Source organism: Hyposmocoma kahamanoa, unplaced genomic scaffold (genome assembly GCF_003589595.1).
Source record: "Hyposmocoma kahamanoa isolate Upper Pololo Valley unplaced genomic scaffold, ASM358959v1 63, whole genome shotgun sequence".
Lineage (NCBI taxonomy): Eukaryota > Metazoa > Arthropoda > Insecta > Lepidoptera > Cosmopterigidae > Hyposmocoma > Hyposmocoma kahamanoa.
Genome location: NW_020653851.1, coordinates 8,913,649 through 8,928,897, shown reverse-complemented (window position 1 = coordinate 8,928,897; position 15,249 = coordinate 8,913,649). Strand labels below are relative to the sequence as shown.

Here is a 15,249-nt window from a genome sequence, read left to right as displayed (position 1 = left end):
TGTAAAAATGCAATAATTATAATAATAAGACACACAAAATAAACAAAATTAAATTTAGTAGCCTAAAAATCGGCAATTTTGAATAAAAAAAATAAAAGTCAAATATCTCGAAAAGGGTTAAGTTTAGGGTAGGGTGTTTCGTAGTAAAATAAGTCAGAAATGATGAGTACTCCACGCCCTTAACGGATCTAGCACGACTTTTCCTGTAACCCTGTATAAATGACCGTTTAAATGTTTTGCTTGCTGCTTTTGGCAAATTTAATATGATCACTTAAATACATGCCATTAAACATCTTTATGACTGCATTATACTAAAGTCTTGTATTGTAGGTAATGTTCCAAAATTGTTGGTGTAAAACAACACTTGTAATAATATAGAATGATAGCTGTTTATTTTATTCAGTAGAGATAGATTGGTAATAAAATAAACAAGAGGAACATATTAAAAAATATTACAAAGACTTACTAAACATTACAAAATACTTAGTTACAAAAAGTGTAACATAAAATTTTTACCTGAGAATCTTTCAATGCTATGTCTATGACATTTTAGGTAAGTAAATAATCTAGAACATAAACTTTAATTTATGTTAGCAGTAGTAAACCTAGTTTTTAAAATGAAAACCTACAAATATTAGCATTTATTTTTTATTGCATTAATCCTTCTTCCAAACCAGTGTTTTATTATTAGCTGGCATTTCCACAGTGTCTATGAGAGATAAATTATTTTGTTCAGCTAATTTAACAAGATCATTAATGTCACGAATGCCCCACAATGGATTTCGTGATTTGAGTGATGCATGAAATTCCACATTACTCTCAGGTGTAATAACACCATCCTTACTGTATGGTCCATAAGTAATCATAAGGCCATCATTTTTCAAGTACATACCTGCATTTTTAAACAAGCCAATTGTACATTCATATGGACTTATGTGAATCATATTAGCGTTATAAATGTAGTCTATACTGTTTTCTTTAAAACCATAGTTAGACAGTTTTGCACAAATGTCAACTTGCTTTGGTGGTAAAATATTCTTTGTTGGGCAAGTTTGTGCATAATAAGATATACTGCCAAGTAAATTCTCATCCACTTCAGTAGGCTGGAATTTCACATGAGGGAAATGAGGTGCAAAGTGTGCAAGGTGTTGACCAGATCCACTGGCTACTTCCAAAAATAATGGAACTTCATGATCACATTGATCATTGTCACATAATATGAATCTTTTCAAAACCTGCAGAATTGGCTCTTTGTTTCTTGATGCAGCAGGGTATATTAACTTTTCTCCTTTGAAGCTGTAAATTACAAAAACATATGATATTAAGCTATTAATGCAATGTTAGTGTAAAGTGGATAATGGGAACTGTTCAAAGAGGATTGCCGTTGGAAAATGGCAACAACACTAATGGTCCAGCAAGTACAGAATAAGGGAAACTATCTTGCAGCAAAAACTGTTTACCTGAGATAATCCAGGTACCATTTCAGTAACAAAGTGAATAAGTCTTTGGCCCTCCAAATATTGGAATGCCATCTTTTGATGTCAAATAGGAAGATCACTGAGTCAAGAAAGATAACAAGCATGTAGGTAGCTAGACAAGTGTCAATATTCTTTATAGAGAAACATACCATATTATAATTAGCATTTTAAAAAGTCACATTTTGTGTTGCTCAACTTGCAGCACAATGTACTAGTTAGCAATATGTTATTACATTATTATAAAATTATTAATTTAAAAAAGAATAAACTCACAGACTACGTAAAATATTTTTAATGATCATTGTTTATTAAAAACTGTGTATATTTAATTTTTTCAAGATAATGTATCTGTACTCACAATGGTGTAAATGTGACAAAATGGCTGATTTGTCCTAAAAAGAGACGTGTATTGGTTCTGAAGTTGTTAAAAATTATTAAATAATCGATATGATATAAGCTCACCTTTGGTCTTCATGATAGTCACAAGCTATTTCTTGCGTTTCCGACATTGATTTCGTCCAGAAATGTCTAACTGTACAAATATTAAGCCTTTTTATCTGAATTTTGCTCGATTTTTATGCAAGTTTTCTGAATAATTTCAGGCTAATTATTACACCGTAGTTATCCCTAACAGTTTGATACAATTTTTATGCAAGTTTTCTGAATAATTTCAGGCTAATTATTACACCGTAGTTATCCCTAACAGTTTGATACAATTTATAATGTAACACATTTTTGCATTGACAGAATTTGCCTAATAATTTATAAGTAGAAGACGTGTCATTAACTTCATCGGCTATGATATTACCTCTGCGTAAACTGTACGTATGTATATCTCATTAGTTTGACTGGCTTGTGAAGTCAACTGCCACAAGATTTTTTTACCTAAATATATCCTAAAGGATGAAAAAAATATATATTTATACAGAATTTTTTCATTGATTGTCAATAAAAATACAATACAACAGGCAGTGAGTCCTATATTGCCCAACAACGTAATGTACGACACAGTAACGCTCGGAATGCGCGACACGAGAATCCGATGCATACGGCCTCTGATTGGCTGCGTGATCTGTACTCCTATTGGTGGAATCTGTCTGACAGTTCACGAAAAGAAATAGGTCGTGTTCACAATTTCACAATGAAGCTTAAATTGATTGTTATCCAACAACGGAGTTATTCGGCGAATATAGATTATAACAAAAATGAAATCCTTTTATATACATTATTAAGACTTTAAAGGCCTAAAATATAGGAACGCATTAGTCTCGCATTAAAATAAATTAATAAAATTTAACATAATCCAGATTTTATTTAAAATTATAGAAGATTGTCATATTACATTCTTGCTTTGTAAACAATAGGGCGTTCGGTAACTTTTATTCGATAACTGTGTTCGGAATAACGTTTGTAGCCATTTCCGAAACAGAAATTCAAGTAATCGTACTGGTGCGACATCATTTCGGTTTGAAGGCTGATTCAGAACCTTAGATCTTTAAAGTCTTACAAATGCGCATAAAAGGATTTTCATTTTTCTTATAATCTATATCACCGACTAACTCCGTAAACGCTGTTGGATAACGATATCGTATCCGCGTATCGCAGCGCCCTTCGATTCGAGAACGATATCCAATCGAACGATTCGGTTAAGACATCGAAGAGTTCTGAATCGGGGTCCCCCGAAATGTGCCCCCATCCTATGTGAAACGCACTATATCTACATCTTTCTAATTTGTGGACTACATAATAATATATACATCGCTATTCTAGGTACAAACAAGAGCTCATCAAGCTTGGCACTTGGATGGAGCCTTGGGACTAAACTTTCCTTTTTTTATTAATAGTTTTGGATTGGATATAAGCCCTTGGAGCCATGTCTTCGTTTAATTATAGGGATTCTGAGTAATAGTTTCCATTCTAGTTCAAATTCGAATACAATATGTTTTCACTTTCTCTTTAATAACTTAGTTCATTTATTTGGGTTTTTTAAATAGTCTTTTAAGCGGCGGGAGTCAATATTTATGTTTTACTTTCACTTAAATCACATTATCTTCTATAAGTTTGAACAAAAACTCTGAATTCGTAATTATTGCAATTTTCAAGATGAAATCTTTTGTAATTTGATTTAAAATAAGGAATATAGTTCTAACTTTCTTCATCAACACACATCAGAAACAGTTTCTTTCTTCGTTTTTTCTTCATAATATACTAAAAATAAAAATAATCTTTGCAAAAACTGTGCTCATAACTTCAAAAACCCGCCATTTTTCTCCTAATTTTTTTTTTATTAATAATTTTGGCTTGAATACAAGTCCTTTGAACCATCTCTTCGTTTAACTATGTTTCTGTAAATATGGCCGCCACAAACAGGATCTGCAATTTGAGGTGGCGCCCAGAGCGAATCTTCTCTTATGTAAGCGGCATAGAGTTGAATTTAAATCTGAAGTGTCAAACTTGAAGTACTCTTGAATTATTGATCCTGTACTTCCATTCCTGTATTACTCTAGCTAATCTTTGTCCTGTATTGACTAAATCTTTCTAATTTGTGCTGTAGTGTATGTATGTACATTATTACAAGACAACACGTTGTTGTTTTGCCTTACCGTTATCGCTATTATCTAGATCGCAATTTTAATTTTTCGCAAAGGTAATTTTATCCTTTTTCTTTGTTTGGTAGTGTAACAGGAGCCACTCTATCTGACAAGTTAGAGTTCTTCGCCTGGCCTGTCATATAGTAATTTCTTTCTCCGTCGTTTCTGTGTACGTTCCTTAACCAAGCCAAATTGGGATTGCGAACAAAATATTGATTTTCGGAAATTTGTGTGGCTTTTCATAAAGGGGCACGATGGCAAAAAGACCAGCATCAGAAGCTTTCGAGCTCGACGAGACTAAAGAAAAGGTGCCAAAGAAAGAAGGCAAAAAACACTCCTTGGATTCTGATGAAGAAGATAGCGGCGCTGAAGAAGAACGGAATAATGTGATGCATGCTGATGATATCGAAGGAGAAGAGGAGGGAGTTGGAGGCATGGAAGGTGAAGTGAGTGATAATAGTTAAACATGTTTACGATGTCTTAGAATTAGTAAGGTGTGCTGCACAACTTCACTCTATGAGCTATTGAAATTATTGTAATCATAAAAATAAAAAAATGTAGTGTTCGTTTTGAGTGACTGCTGAGAAAATTTATCTACCATTACTATAATTTGTTTGGCTGATGTACTTACATACACATCTTTCTGATACTTACCTCTCTGAAATGAAGTTGTATTTAGTATTTTTTTTATAAAGATATTTTTTCAATTTTGCACTTCTCTAAATTTTACATAAAAAAAATCTCTTATTTGCTATCAGGCGGTCTACCATTAATCTCTAAATAAAAGATAGGCATTACTTTATGGAAATCCATGTTTAAAAATGGAAGTAAATTAATTTGCTATTCCGCGAACCCAGTGAAGGTTAATTTGTGCACTTGTATTAAATATTTTTTTCATGCAGTTTATTTTTCCACCAACCCTCCAAATTAATAAAATATATGACACCAGCACAACTATAGCCACAAATAGTACCACCAAATATGTCTATTCTTCATCTTAATCTTAGGGTCGCTATTCTAGAACTCTACTCAATGCTCAAGTCAGGATTGCACTGGAAATACGACCCTAATGGCAGGGACTTGAGTATGTTTTTGAGTGCTTTAAACCATACTCAAATCATGACTTGAGTAGAGTTCTACAATACGACCCTTAGTTTGATGCCCTTTCTCTTAGCGAATGCACCAAAACTAAGAACATTTGGTTTAATTACAGATTACCATAACACCATTCAACATGAAGGAAGAACTTGAAGAGGGTCACTTTGACACTCAAGGCCATTATCACTGGAAGAAAGAAAAAGAAATCAGAGATGGATGGCTTGACAATATTGACTGGGTTAAGGTAAAAGGGAGGCCAGAAGACAAATACAAAGTACATAAAGATGATGACAACAAAGGTCTTGGTGAATCCAGTAGTGATGAAGAAGAAATGGAAGAGAAATTTGACTTAATTGAGAACTATAAGGAAATATTCCAGCATATGAAGCCTAGGGAGACTATTGCCAAAGCACTGCAACGTTTGGGCAAGTCCTTTTATATCCTATATATTGTATATGCAGGGGTAACTTTACCCATGAAACTAAAGCATTCCTCTAAGGAACCCATAGCCAAGTCGTGAAATCATTTTTCTAGTCCCATACAAAACAATTTGCTCTATCAGGCATATGGAATATTTTTATGGAAACTTCAATGTTTTTCTGTTCTTTTATGAATTTAGTATCAAGAATGGATAATTATCGATAAAACAAAAAAAATATCGATAAATCATTTTGTTGTTCTAAAATGTGCATTTCCAGGAGCTGCATCAAAAATATCCAGTGCCGAGCGTTGGAAACGAAAAAAGGCGGGCATTGTTGATGATGGCAGCAAAATTGTCACCAGGGTTACAGAATTAGCAAATCAGATATTGACCAAGACCGGCAATATGGACATCTATCAGGAGACATATGAAAAAATTTGTGCTTTACTAAATAAAGATAAGAAAAAGAATGATGATGCAAATTTAGATATGTATGCTGATGATTTTGATCAAAAAGAAAAGCAGAATCTTGAGGGTAAGTCTGAAAATGAGTCTGCATCCAAAGATAATGAGGAAGAGCCGGAGGCACACAATAATGAAGTGAAGTGGGAATTCAAATGGAGTCAAGATGATAAAGCCGAGATATCAGGACCACATTCCACTCACCAGATGCAAAAATGGGCATCTGAAGGATATTTCAAAACTGGTGTTTGGGCAAGGAAGCACGGAGAAGACAGTCAGTTCTATAGCTCTAATAGAATTGACTTTGAATTGTACATGTAAAGTGTACATTACCTGTATAAAACTATTTCACAAAATAAAACACATTTTTTAAGCATATTTCTTTCTGTTTTTATAAATTTTATGTGCAAAACTATAAATACTGGTGTCAGTCAATAATTTTGCAAGTTGATTGATCAACACTATAAATAAGGTTATAACTTGAACTATTACAAATTGCGATATCGATGTTCCGATTTCTAGCCAACTTCCAGTATTTTTCACGTTGTATAGAAGCTGAATGCCCATTATATTGGAATATATTAACACGATGATGTTTAGATAACCAGTGGGTGCCTGAAAATTTAAAAACAACTTAATTTTTTCTTTTTTTCATATGAAACTACTACTAAAGAAATATGTCTGTATAAGCTCAAATATGTATGTAATATGTTCGAATTATTTACGACCACAAAGGTTTTTTAACTCCCAGTTTGTAAATTCAAACAAATTTCGACTTCCATTTATGTACCCATGATATATATATATATATATATATTCATATATATATATATGATCATATACAGGCGTTATTCGCTACCGCTGTGGACACCGAAATCCATTATTCATTATCATTTAATATTATATCAAGTATCGTTACTAACTGACTTGCAGGGTGTGCGGAGGCATGAATTTGCCACTGCTCTCGCATCGTGCGGCGTTACCTTTTCGCAAAGCAAGCGAAAAGATACCGCCTACCGTATTCTGGTTTAGGTCTAGCCGCGAAATTTCATACAAATACCCGGTGCAAGCGCGGGATGCCGCGCAGTATTTCTCCGTCGTTACCCAATGCAGTATCCCTACTGCATTGGGTAACGAACGAAAGTTTTGATAAGTATCAATAATAATCAAAATACGTCACGAATTAAAAGTAAAAATATACCTTTGTTAAATATTGTACTGTTCGAAAACTGCAGGCAACAACTAGAAAAGGCGCTAAAGTTTTGAGTAAAATGAGACCAGTTATTACAAAAGGTTGAAATGATGTTACGAAGCATGTCACCCATCTTATTTCAAATGAATTTAGTGAAGCTATGTTTCCAGTTCCGAAGAACGCTAAAATAATGAACAGTGTCTGAATTTCGAATTAAGGAAATTCATAATACAATGCTAATTTTCTACTGTATTCTCTTCAACAACGAAACATTTTCATATAATAAAGGATACAAAAAAGAATGCTCTCCGGAAATCGTTGTTGCTTATGCTCCTTTCTACAGCAAGCAACTTTCCACTAGTCTCTGCAAAGTTGTCATTATGAAAGGAGCACTCTATTATCTGTAAAGGAAAAATGTCCTAATGTTAAATGTTTTAATGTATTACACACATACTGTGCCTCTACCACGAGTTTACTCTTATAATGCTAAGAAATCACGGAGCCATTTTCACCCGCGCCCGCCGTGGTTGCGGGACCGCGACCTCCGTAGAATGTAGGTATGTATGTAAAATTTAGTAGCACATTTCCACGGTGCGTTTTACGCCTGTGGTGAGGACGGTTACTTGCGGTAGCCGTAACGTCCGCAGAGTAGTAGTAGAACCGCGCGAGACGCGCTCACCCGCGCGCTTGGCGGTCGGCACCCGTGCACTGTGGTCGGTTCGCCCGCGACGATCTCTATCGATCGTGAATAACCGCGCGACTTGCGATCATCTGCCAAGTTTGCGGGCTGTTCCCAAAACCCCGGCGGCGGTGTCTGAGTATTGAAATAAAAGTCCCGCAGCGCGGCAGGTGCGCTTGGAAACCGCTTCGTGTGTCACAATTTTGTGTGGCACTTAATACAGCGTCTGTAGCGGTCACGAGAAGAAACAACATTTTGTACATAAACATTTTGCGCGGTCGCTAGCGATAACTGTCACTGTAATCTCATGGTAGAGGCACTGATATAAAATATAACTTTACCTTCACTTTTTCTAAATGAAGTAATCTAAATTCAATAAAAATCCAACAAGTCACAGTAACGATTAGTGTGACCATAAAAAGTCCCTCATGTGAGACAGAGAGGAGTAAATAAAAGTTCAATAATGAAGTATATAACGCTAACAGTCTACAGATCAGTCTTTTGGAATGAAATAGCGGTAGCAATAGAGACGAAACTGTAAAGAAATGGAAAAGTTTAGTCTTAGAACAGCTGCAATTTATTAGAGCATTTCGATTGATATTTCGTTATTTGTGATGATCCAATAATTCGGTGATAAAATTTATATCGCGCTGCATATATAATATTGGACCTAAAGGAATACCTGCAATAATCCAAGCAATAGCTTGATACACTCCAGAAATAGGTGTACCCATTTCGAATCTCTTCGATTGTACGTAAATGTTCTGAAGAGATACTACCAGATAAACCATTTGTATCACAGCCAATATTATTTCAATTTTAGTTTCGTTAGCTTCATGGTATAAAGGTAATAATATTTTGTAGAGATACACTGCTGTTACTATAAGCCATATGAGTCCTGCTGTAATGCTGCAATAAGCAGATAATTTTATAAAATGTACGCCACATTAACTGTAAATAATAGACGGTCATGTTATAAGTATAGATTTTAAATCCAAGACTGACTTCACTTTGTATCAAGCGACTCGCCTTTCGCTGGATGTCATCCTACAGTACAGTGACAATTCATACTCACACTAGTTCAATGCAAACGTTTTTTCCAACAACAGGCATAAAAGAAAACAAACTTAGTAATATGCATCCGGCAAGCCAAAGGTTAAGTATTTTTTTTGGTAAATAGCTCTTTGACGATGTTGAAAAAGGCCATATCCCCATCCCTATGAAAGGTATACTTAACATCCATCTGTGTGTAAAAGACAAACCCTAAAAAAGAAAAACATTAATTTAGATGTATATCAAATAGGCACTTAACTATGCCTTACGTCAACTTCTACCTGCTCTTTTCCTATAGTTTGGGGTCGACAGAGTACGTTTCTTTTTCAATTCCCTTCACATAGTTTTATTCTGCCACGCAACCCACCAATCTTTGCTTTGGTCTTCCACTCCGTTAAAGCCATCTTCCAAATTTAATATCTTCTGAGCAATATGAATCTCATCCCTTCACAACCTAATCAATATCTTACATATCCATGTAAAAACAAATATGCTTTATTGTAGCAGAGTAAATGTTTACATACAAAAAATTACTTGAAGACTCGAATTGGACCTTCATCAAGTTGCAGATTATATAAAGAACCCATTTGAAACATAAACACTGATATTTATAATCAACACTAGTGCTAACTGGGTCCAAAAGGGACATGTCAATTGATGGGTGAGCTTTAGCTATAGAAGGCTCTATCTTCCAATATTATGTAAAGAATTGCCAGAATCAAGCTAGTCTCGAAACACTATTTACGAACAAATAATCTATAATATATTGTAGGATTCTCGTGAAGAAAAAAAATTAAAGTTTATTCTTGAATTTAGCGAGTTCAAAAACAGATATAAGGCATTTACATCTTATTTACTGACCATTGCTAAAGATCCCAGAGTATAACAAAAGACTTGGACCCACAATGAGTAAAATCCGCTGGATATCTTCAACTGTCTGAGTGTGTGTGTCCATACTGTAAGTGGCGTTAAGGCATACCACCACATAAATACTGGCATTGTGAAGTATAAGTAATACTGAACGGGTAAATTTTGTGCTGAAATTACAAGTATTATATTGTTTATCAGTTTATCGAAAAGTTTATTGGCTATGTTTTTTGTCTAGGTATAACTTAAAAGCAATGTATTGATAATGTTAATGGTACAAGAGCCGAATAATCGACAGACAGGCGGTGGCATTGAAGTTACGTGTTGTCATTTAAACTATTATTTTTCTATTTAACTTGTTTTGAATCAATGCTATTTTACATATTTTACAGTTTGTCACAAACAACAGCCTTCAAAATAATGTTTATACTTACCATAAACAAGATAGCAAGAAGTAAATGAACAAATAGAAAACATAACATTAACAACTAATTTGATCTTCGCATTTCTACTATTTAAATAATATTTCTGCATATTTAAAGACCCCACTTGGGTATTCATTTTCTGTTCTGATAACTCTTTCAATAAACATGCTATCCATCCAACAAATGAAAGTGTGACTAAAATTAATAAAGGTTTTTGATAATAATTGTGATAATAACTTAAGCCTGACAGACTTAAGGCCATAATTTCTCTGCTAAATTGTATAAGGTTTTCATAATTTTCGTTTTTTAATAACATCTCTGTAAAAGAAATCATTTCTTTATAATTTTTCTCTTTGAAAGGGTCGTATGGATAGTATAACAATGGTAGGACATGAGACTCTACATCAAGTCTCTTCTTATTATATTGAGCAGCTAGCTGTCTTGCATTGCTGTAAATAGCTTTTGCTTTGTTTGCTAGTGACATATTTAGTAAATCTGTTTTAAATTCGCCCTGTGAACAAAATAAAAGATAAGTTTTTTAAGTCTTATAGAAAAACTTCTACTACTTACTATAATAAAAATAACACTTCAGTTTTTGTGTTAACATGGTTCTGTATAGAGTTTTTTTTAATGGGACTTTATATACAAGGAAACTGTTTTAGGAACCATTAAGTCTTTTTTTTCTATCAATTTTGGCATAATCAATTTTTGGGTCAAGCGTGAGTTGTCCATAGAAATGAATAAAATTTATCAAAAATCTTTTTTTGTGTTAATCGATTCAGTTTCATGAAGTGTTCATTTCCACTCTAAATTTGAACATCGACACGCGCTAGTCCGACAATATGTTACATCGACATAATTTTACTCAGACATTACGCTACTCCGACAATACTTTACTCGGACACTACCCTACTCCGACAACACGTTACATCGACACGATTTTACTCAGACACTATGCTGCTTCGACAACACAGACGAGATGTTTCTTAACATAATATTTGTACTCAGACAAGAAAAATCATCATTACAAACCCATGTAGGAAATGCTTTTTTATTATATATCGATCAATATAACAAAAAAGAACAAAATCACATAATCGATGTAAAATCGTGTGTTGTCGGCGTAGCGCAGTGTCTGAGTAAAGAAATGTCGAAGTAGCATATTGCCGGAGTAGCGTAATGTCTGAGTAAAATCATGTCGATGTAACATATTGTCCGAGTAGCGCGTGTTGAAGTTCAGTTTTAGAGTCGATCATTTCATTGTACGAGACGAGAAAATAAAAAAATTAATAAAATTGACTACTCACTTTTTTTTTCATCCCATATAATTAAATGATCCCCTCATGAAACTAAGTCGATTAGCACTAATTTGAATAGTTTTATTAATTTTTATGAACAACTCACGTTTGACCAAAAAATTTAATATGCCAAAATTGTTTTCACAAAATAAATCATAATGGTTCCTAAGACAGTTTCCATCTTCTATGGTTTCGGAGTTCCCCATACTGTCTCATTTAAAAATAACATGCTGTGTAACTGAAATTAATGAATACATTTTATGAAAAAGAAAACAAATGGTGGAATTTGTCAACTATTCAAAGTCCATTTTTTTTACACAATACTTTTTTCATAAGGTGCTAGACAACCACACCGCAAAGGAATTCACTCCGAGGCACAACCCAGACTCACACTAAGGTCAGAAATAGTTTAGAAAAGTTCAAATCCCAAATTGGTCATACCGAGAGTCAAACCCAGGCCTTTTCATCCAGCAGCCACAGTGCAAACCATTGGGCTGATGATGTCACCGAATTATTAACCATCACTAATTAAAAAAAATAAAAAGAATACTCACAACAGAATTCACAGGAACTGGTATAGATAGAATAGTAGACATGAGTGGTGTTAAATCAGCTTGATTAATATCTACTCTGTGATCTAAAGACATGCCATTTGTTTGAGGATCTAATGAACCCTTTTTGGTTTGCTCAACACCGGCACCCCATACAACATAAGGAGTTTGAGTCTCGTGTTCATCCCCTGCACCATGTGAACCTGTTATACAATGTTGTATTAGAAAAACCAATTTGTAAACAAATATATTAGGAAATTTATAACACAGTGCGTAACTCATTTGATAACAACGTCAAGTTATATAAATATACAATTTTAATTCTCACAAGGAGCTTAAAATAGTCTATAAAAACTGACATCAGAAGGGCAGAGAGGATAGGTTGACAAAGTTATTAATATTAAAGAAGTCTCAAACATGACAATTAAGGAAAAGCTAAAAACAAAGAAGTTACTTTTTTAAATAAATATTACTGCCTCAAGAACACACATTTTGCATGTAAGGATTTAAAATTAATTATATTCTGGTAGTAACATGATCCAACAAAACATTTGCTAAAGCTTTTATACTTATATATTATTATTTTATTTAAAATATGAACAATTGTACCCCAATCAGTCATTCCGTGATCTGACGTCATAAGAAATGTTGTTCTACCATCATCATTGTAAAAATTTTTTATGATTCCCTCTATTTCCTTTATTCCCTCATCTACAAACTTTATAGTTGTCAAAAAGTTCCTGTAACATAAACAGTCACTATGTAATAATAAATAGTAAGTTTATTGCTAGATAGCTACAAATGGCACTTTACAACTAACATAGTATTATCTCAAAAATTGCATTATATTATATTTTATCTCAAACTTGCATTATATTAACAATTTATTTCCAAAATTTCACTATATTGATGTGTCATTCATATACGATTTCATTTCAAAGTGACAGGACAACACTGTCGCTTTAAAACTAAATAGGTAATATTAATATAAATTAATGCCATTTTGAGATAGTACTATGTTAGTTGTCACAAATTTATTAGTCATCACTATATTAAACTCTGAAGCTTGAAAAACTTTACAATGACTGTATCTGCAATCACGTTAAAAATTATAAGAAAAATTTAAAATAATATTGTACAAAGGGCAGAGTCATTATTAGGCAATGGTAAGAGAAGATGGTAAGACAGGTGTTCACACATCAAAGCATAAGGCCAATTTTGTGGTGTAGTAGTAGCAGTTTGTAGAGTAAAACAATATAACAAAGTATTTATACTCACTGTGTTTTAGGCTTATGCGTGTGCCCAGATGTATCTGTTCCTAATAAATGTAGGAAAAATGCAATCTTACTCTGATGTAGCTTATTACGAAGCTCCTCATCATACTGCGCTCTTTTAAAGAACTGTTTAACCTTATCAAATACCCAGCCATCTAAAAGAGTAGTGTTCTTATCCGTACTAAATGTTTGTTCATAAGGATCAAAAGTTTCAATAGCAATATGATCATCAACACTTCCTTTAGTAAAAATCTCTACAATATCATAAGTTCCCCAACACCATGTCAATCTAGTTTGATTGAAAACTGAGTCAAAGTCCACTGGATTTGCCTTCCAACCCTTAGCTACAGCTGATGGGTCTTCATAAAATCCTGCAATGACTGCTACATGTCCAGGTCGGGATTCAGTTGGTACACGGGTATTTGAAATGCCCCATCTGCCATGTGTGTTTGCTATAGATCTGGAAAATAGAAAACTAAAATTTAGACCAGTTCCACCACTCTGATGAGGAGCTACCTGTCTACCGAGGAAATATTTTCTGATTAGAGGTAGTACTCAGTACTCAATAATTTATTTTACATAGACCACAATTTTCCGGTTCAATAGCTTTCGTTTGGTCTCACCAAGTATATACTTTAAATTAAACGCTTTAATACACACTGGTCTTTCAAAACACAATAAGTTATAGACTTATTACCTAAGATATGGCATTGTTGTATAGTTGACGAATGACTCTGCCCTCAGGCCATCAACAACGAAGAGAACCAGCCGGTCGGCAACAGCCTCGTGCTGCGGGTGATAAAGCACTACATTCTTCACTATTGGCGATTTAAAATATATATCAAAGATAGAAAACAAAAACATAAGGTGTACACATATTCCAACAATAAACATATCTTTAGAATTAAATTAACCTTAGTTTTTTGTAATCATACTTTAGAATAATAAACAACAAATCGTCCGTCCGGGAGCCGTCAATGTACAACACAGTAATGTCCAACACAAGAATGTACAGCACAGGAATGTCCGGCCCAGGAATTGGAGACACAGGTCACGTGGTATCTTCATTTTTGATAGGCTTTGTTCACAATGTGATGTCAAATCTTCCAAAATTTTACTCTTCTTTTTTAATTTTTACTTTTTAGCAACTGGCAGCTAGCGGTTTTAATAACTTATTTTTACCCTTTTTAAAAGCCACGGTAAAATGAAGAACCACTTCCAACGAAAAATAAACAGCAGAAAGCTAAGCATAAATACCTCTTTACTTTTGTACTTTTTTGAAACGCTTCGTATCTGTTTTGGTTTATTGATTGAATTTGAAAAAGAAAATAAAGTCAATTTATCGTAGAGTCTGTGAGCTGGCTGATCCAGTGCTACCCAAAATTGAATGCTTTTTGTTTTAGCAATTGGATACTACTACACTACACTACGACTATTAACCTTAAAAATATTAATCTAAGTAATAAATTACCACGGCGTATTACCACGTAACTTAATCTTGTTTACCGATGCGCATGCTAAGTTCAGAGCAATAACAGAGCACTTTTTTTTTCGTATGCTAAACTTTTATCTAATAATAAAGTTTATTATTAATGTTTATTATTTAAACTTTTATTTTTTATTATTTGTTGTATACTATTGGCTCTCTCTTCGTATTAACTTATTTAGTTCTTTTGAAAAATTATTAGTCGACCTTTTGTTGTATAATAAAAGTGCAATTTTCGTCTCAGCGAACGCAGTGATGGTTAAGTTGTGCTAAATGCTAGGCTTTTGCCTTCTTATGATCCCAGCATCAATAAACTTTAGCTTTAACATTAACTCTCAAAAGAAGTTTGGCATTATAATGGCTCTCGTCTGTTC

General features: G+C 33.7%; 3 protein-coding genes across 6 annotated transcripts; 1 reads left to right on the top strand and 2 right to left on the bottom strand.

Annotated features, from left to right (window-relative positions):
• Positions 1–282: 282 nt before the first annotated feature.
• LOC113230419 (methyltransferase-like 26) lies at positions 283–2,444 on the bottom strand. 2 transcript variants are annotated; one of them, XM_026464344.1, is made up of 3 exons: positions 1,941–2,444; positions 946–1,296; positions 283–867 (listed from the first exon to the last, which is right to left on the bottom strand). In XM_026464344.1, exons 1-3 carry the CDS (start codon positions 1,985–1,987, stop codon positions 657–659), a joined length of 609 nt encoding a protein of 202 aa, XP_026320129.1. In that variant the 5' UTR covers positions 1,988–2,444; the 3' UTR covers positions 283–656. The 2 variants fall into 2 exon arrangements, with proteins under 2 accessions (XP_026320129.1, XP_026320128.1); XM_026464343.1 differs by having other exon boundaries at positions 284–1,296.
• Positions 2,445–3,831: 1,387 nt separating this feature from the next.
• Positions 3,832–6,414, top strand: LOC113230061 (CD2 antigen cytoplasmic tail-binding protein 2 homolog). Of its 3 annotated transcripts, none has more exons than XM_026463789.1 (4): positions 3,832–3,891; positions 4,317–4,515; positions 5,283–5,592; positions 5,866–6,414. In XM_026463789.1, coding segments are annotated over exons 1-4 (1,017 nt in total). In that variant the 5' UTR covers positions 3,832–3,889; the 3' UTR covers positions 6,372–6,414. The 3 variants fall into 3 exon arrangements, with proteins under 3 accessions (XP_026319574.1, XP_026319573.1, XP_026319575.1); XM_026463788.1 differs by lacking the exon at positions 3,832–3,891 and adding an exon at positions 3,959–4,125; XM_026463790.1 differs by lacking the exon at positions 3,832–3,891 and having other exon boundaries at positions 4,168–4,515.
• Positions 6,415–6,425: 11 nt separating this feature from the next.
• LOC113230060 (GPI ethanolamine phosphate transferase 1-like) lies at positions 6,426–14,421 on the bottom strand (the record flags this gene model as incomplete). The annotated part of the gene is made up of 13 exons (XM_026463787.1): positions 14,325–14,421; positions 14,087–14,178; positions 13,394–13,849; positions 12,725–12,855; positions 12,119–12,318; positions 10,276–10,777; positions 9,836–10,011; positions 8,997–9,184; positions 8,604–8,830; positions 8,263–8,456; positions 7,536–7,643; positions 7,252–7,443; positions 6,426–6,665 (listed from the first exon to the last, which is right to left on the bottom strand). Coding segments are annotated over exons 2-13 (2,628 nt in total), but the record flags the coding sequence as incomplete, so codon positions are not given.
• Positions 14,422–15,249: the final 828 nt, after the last annotated feature.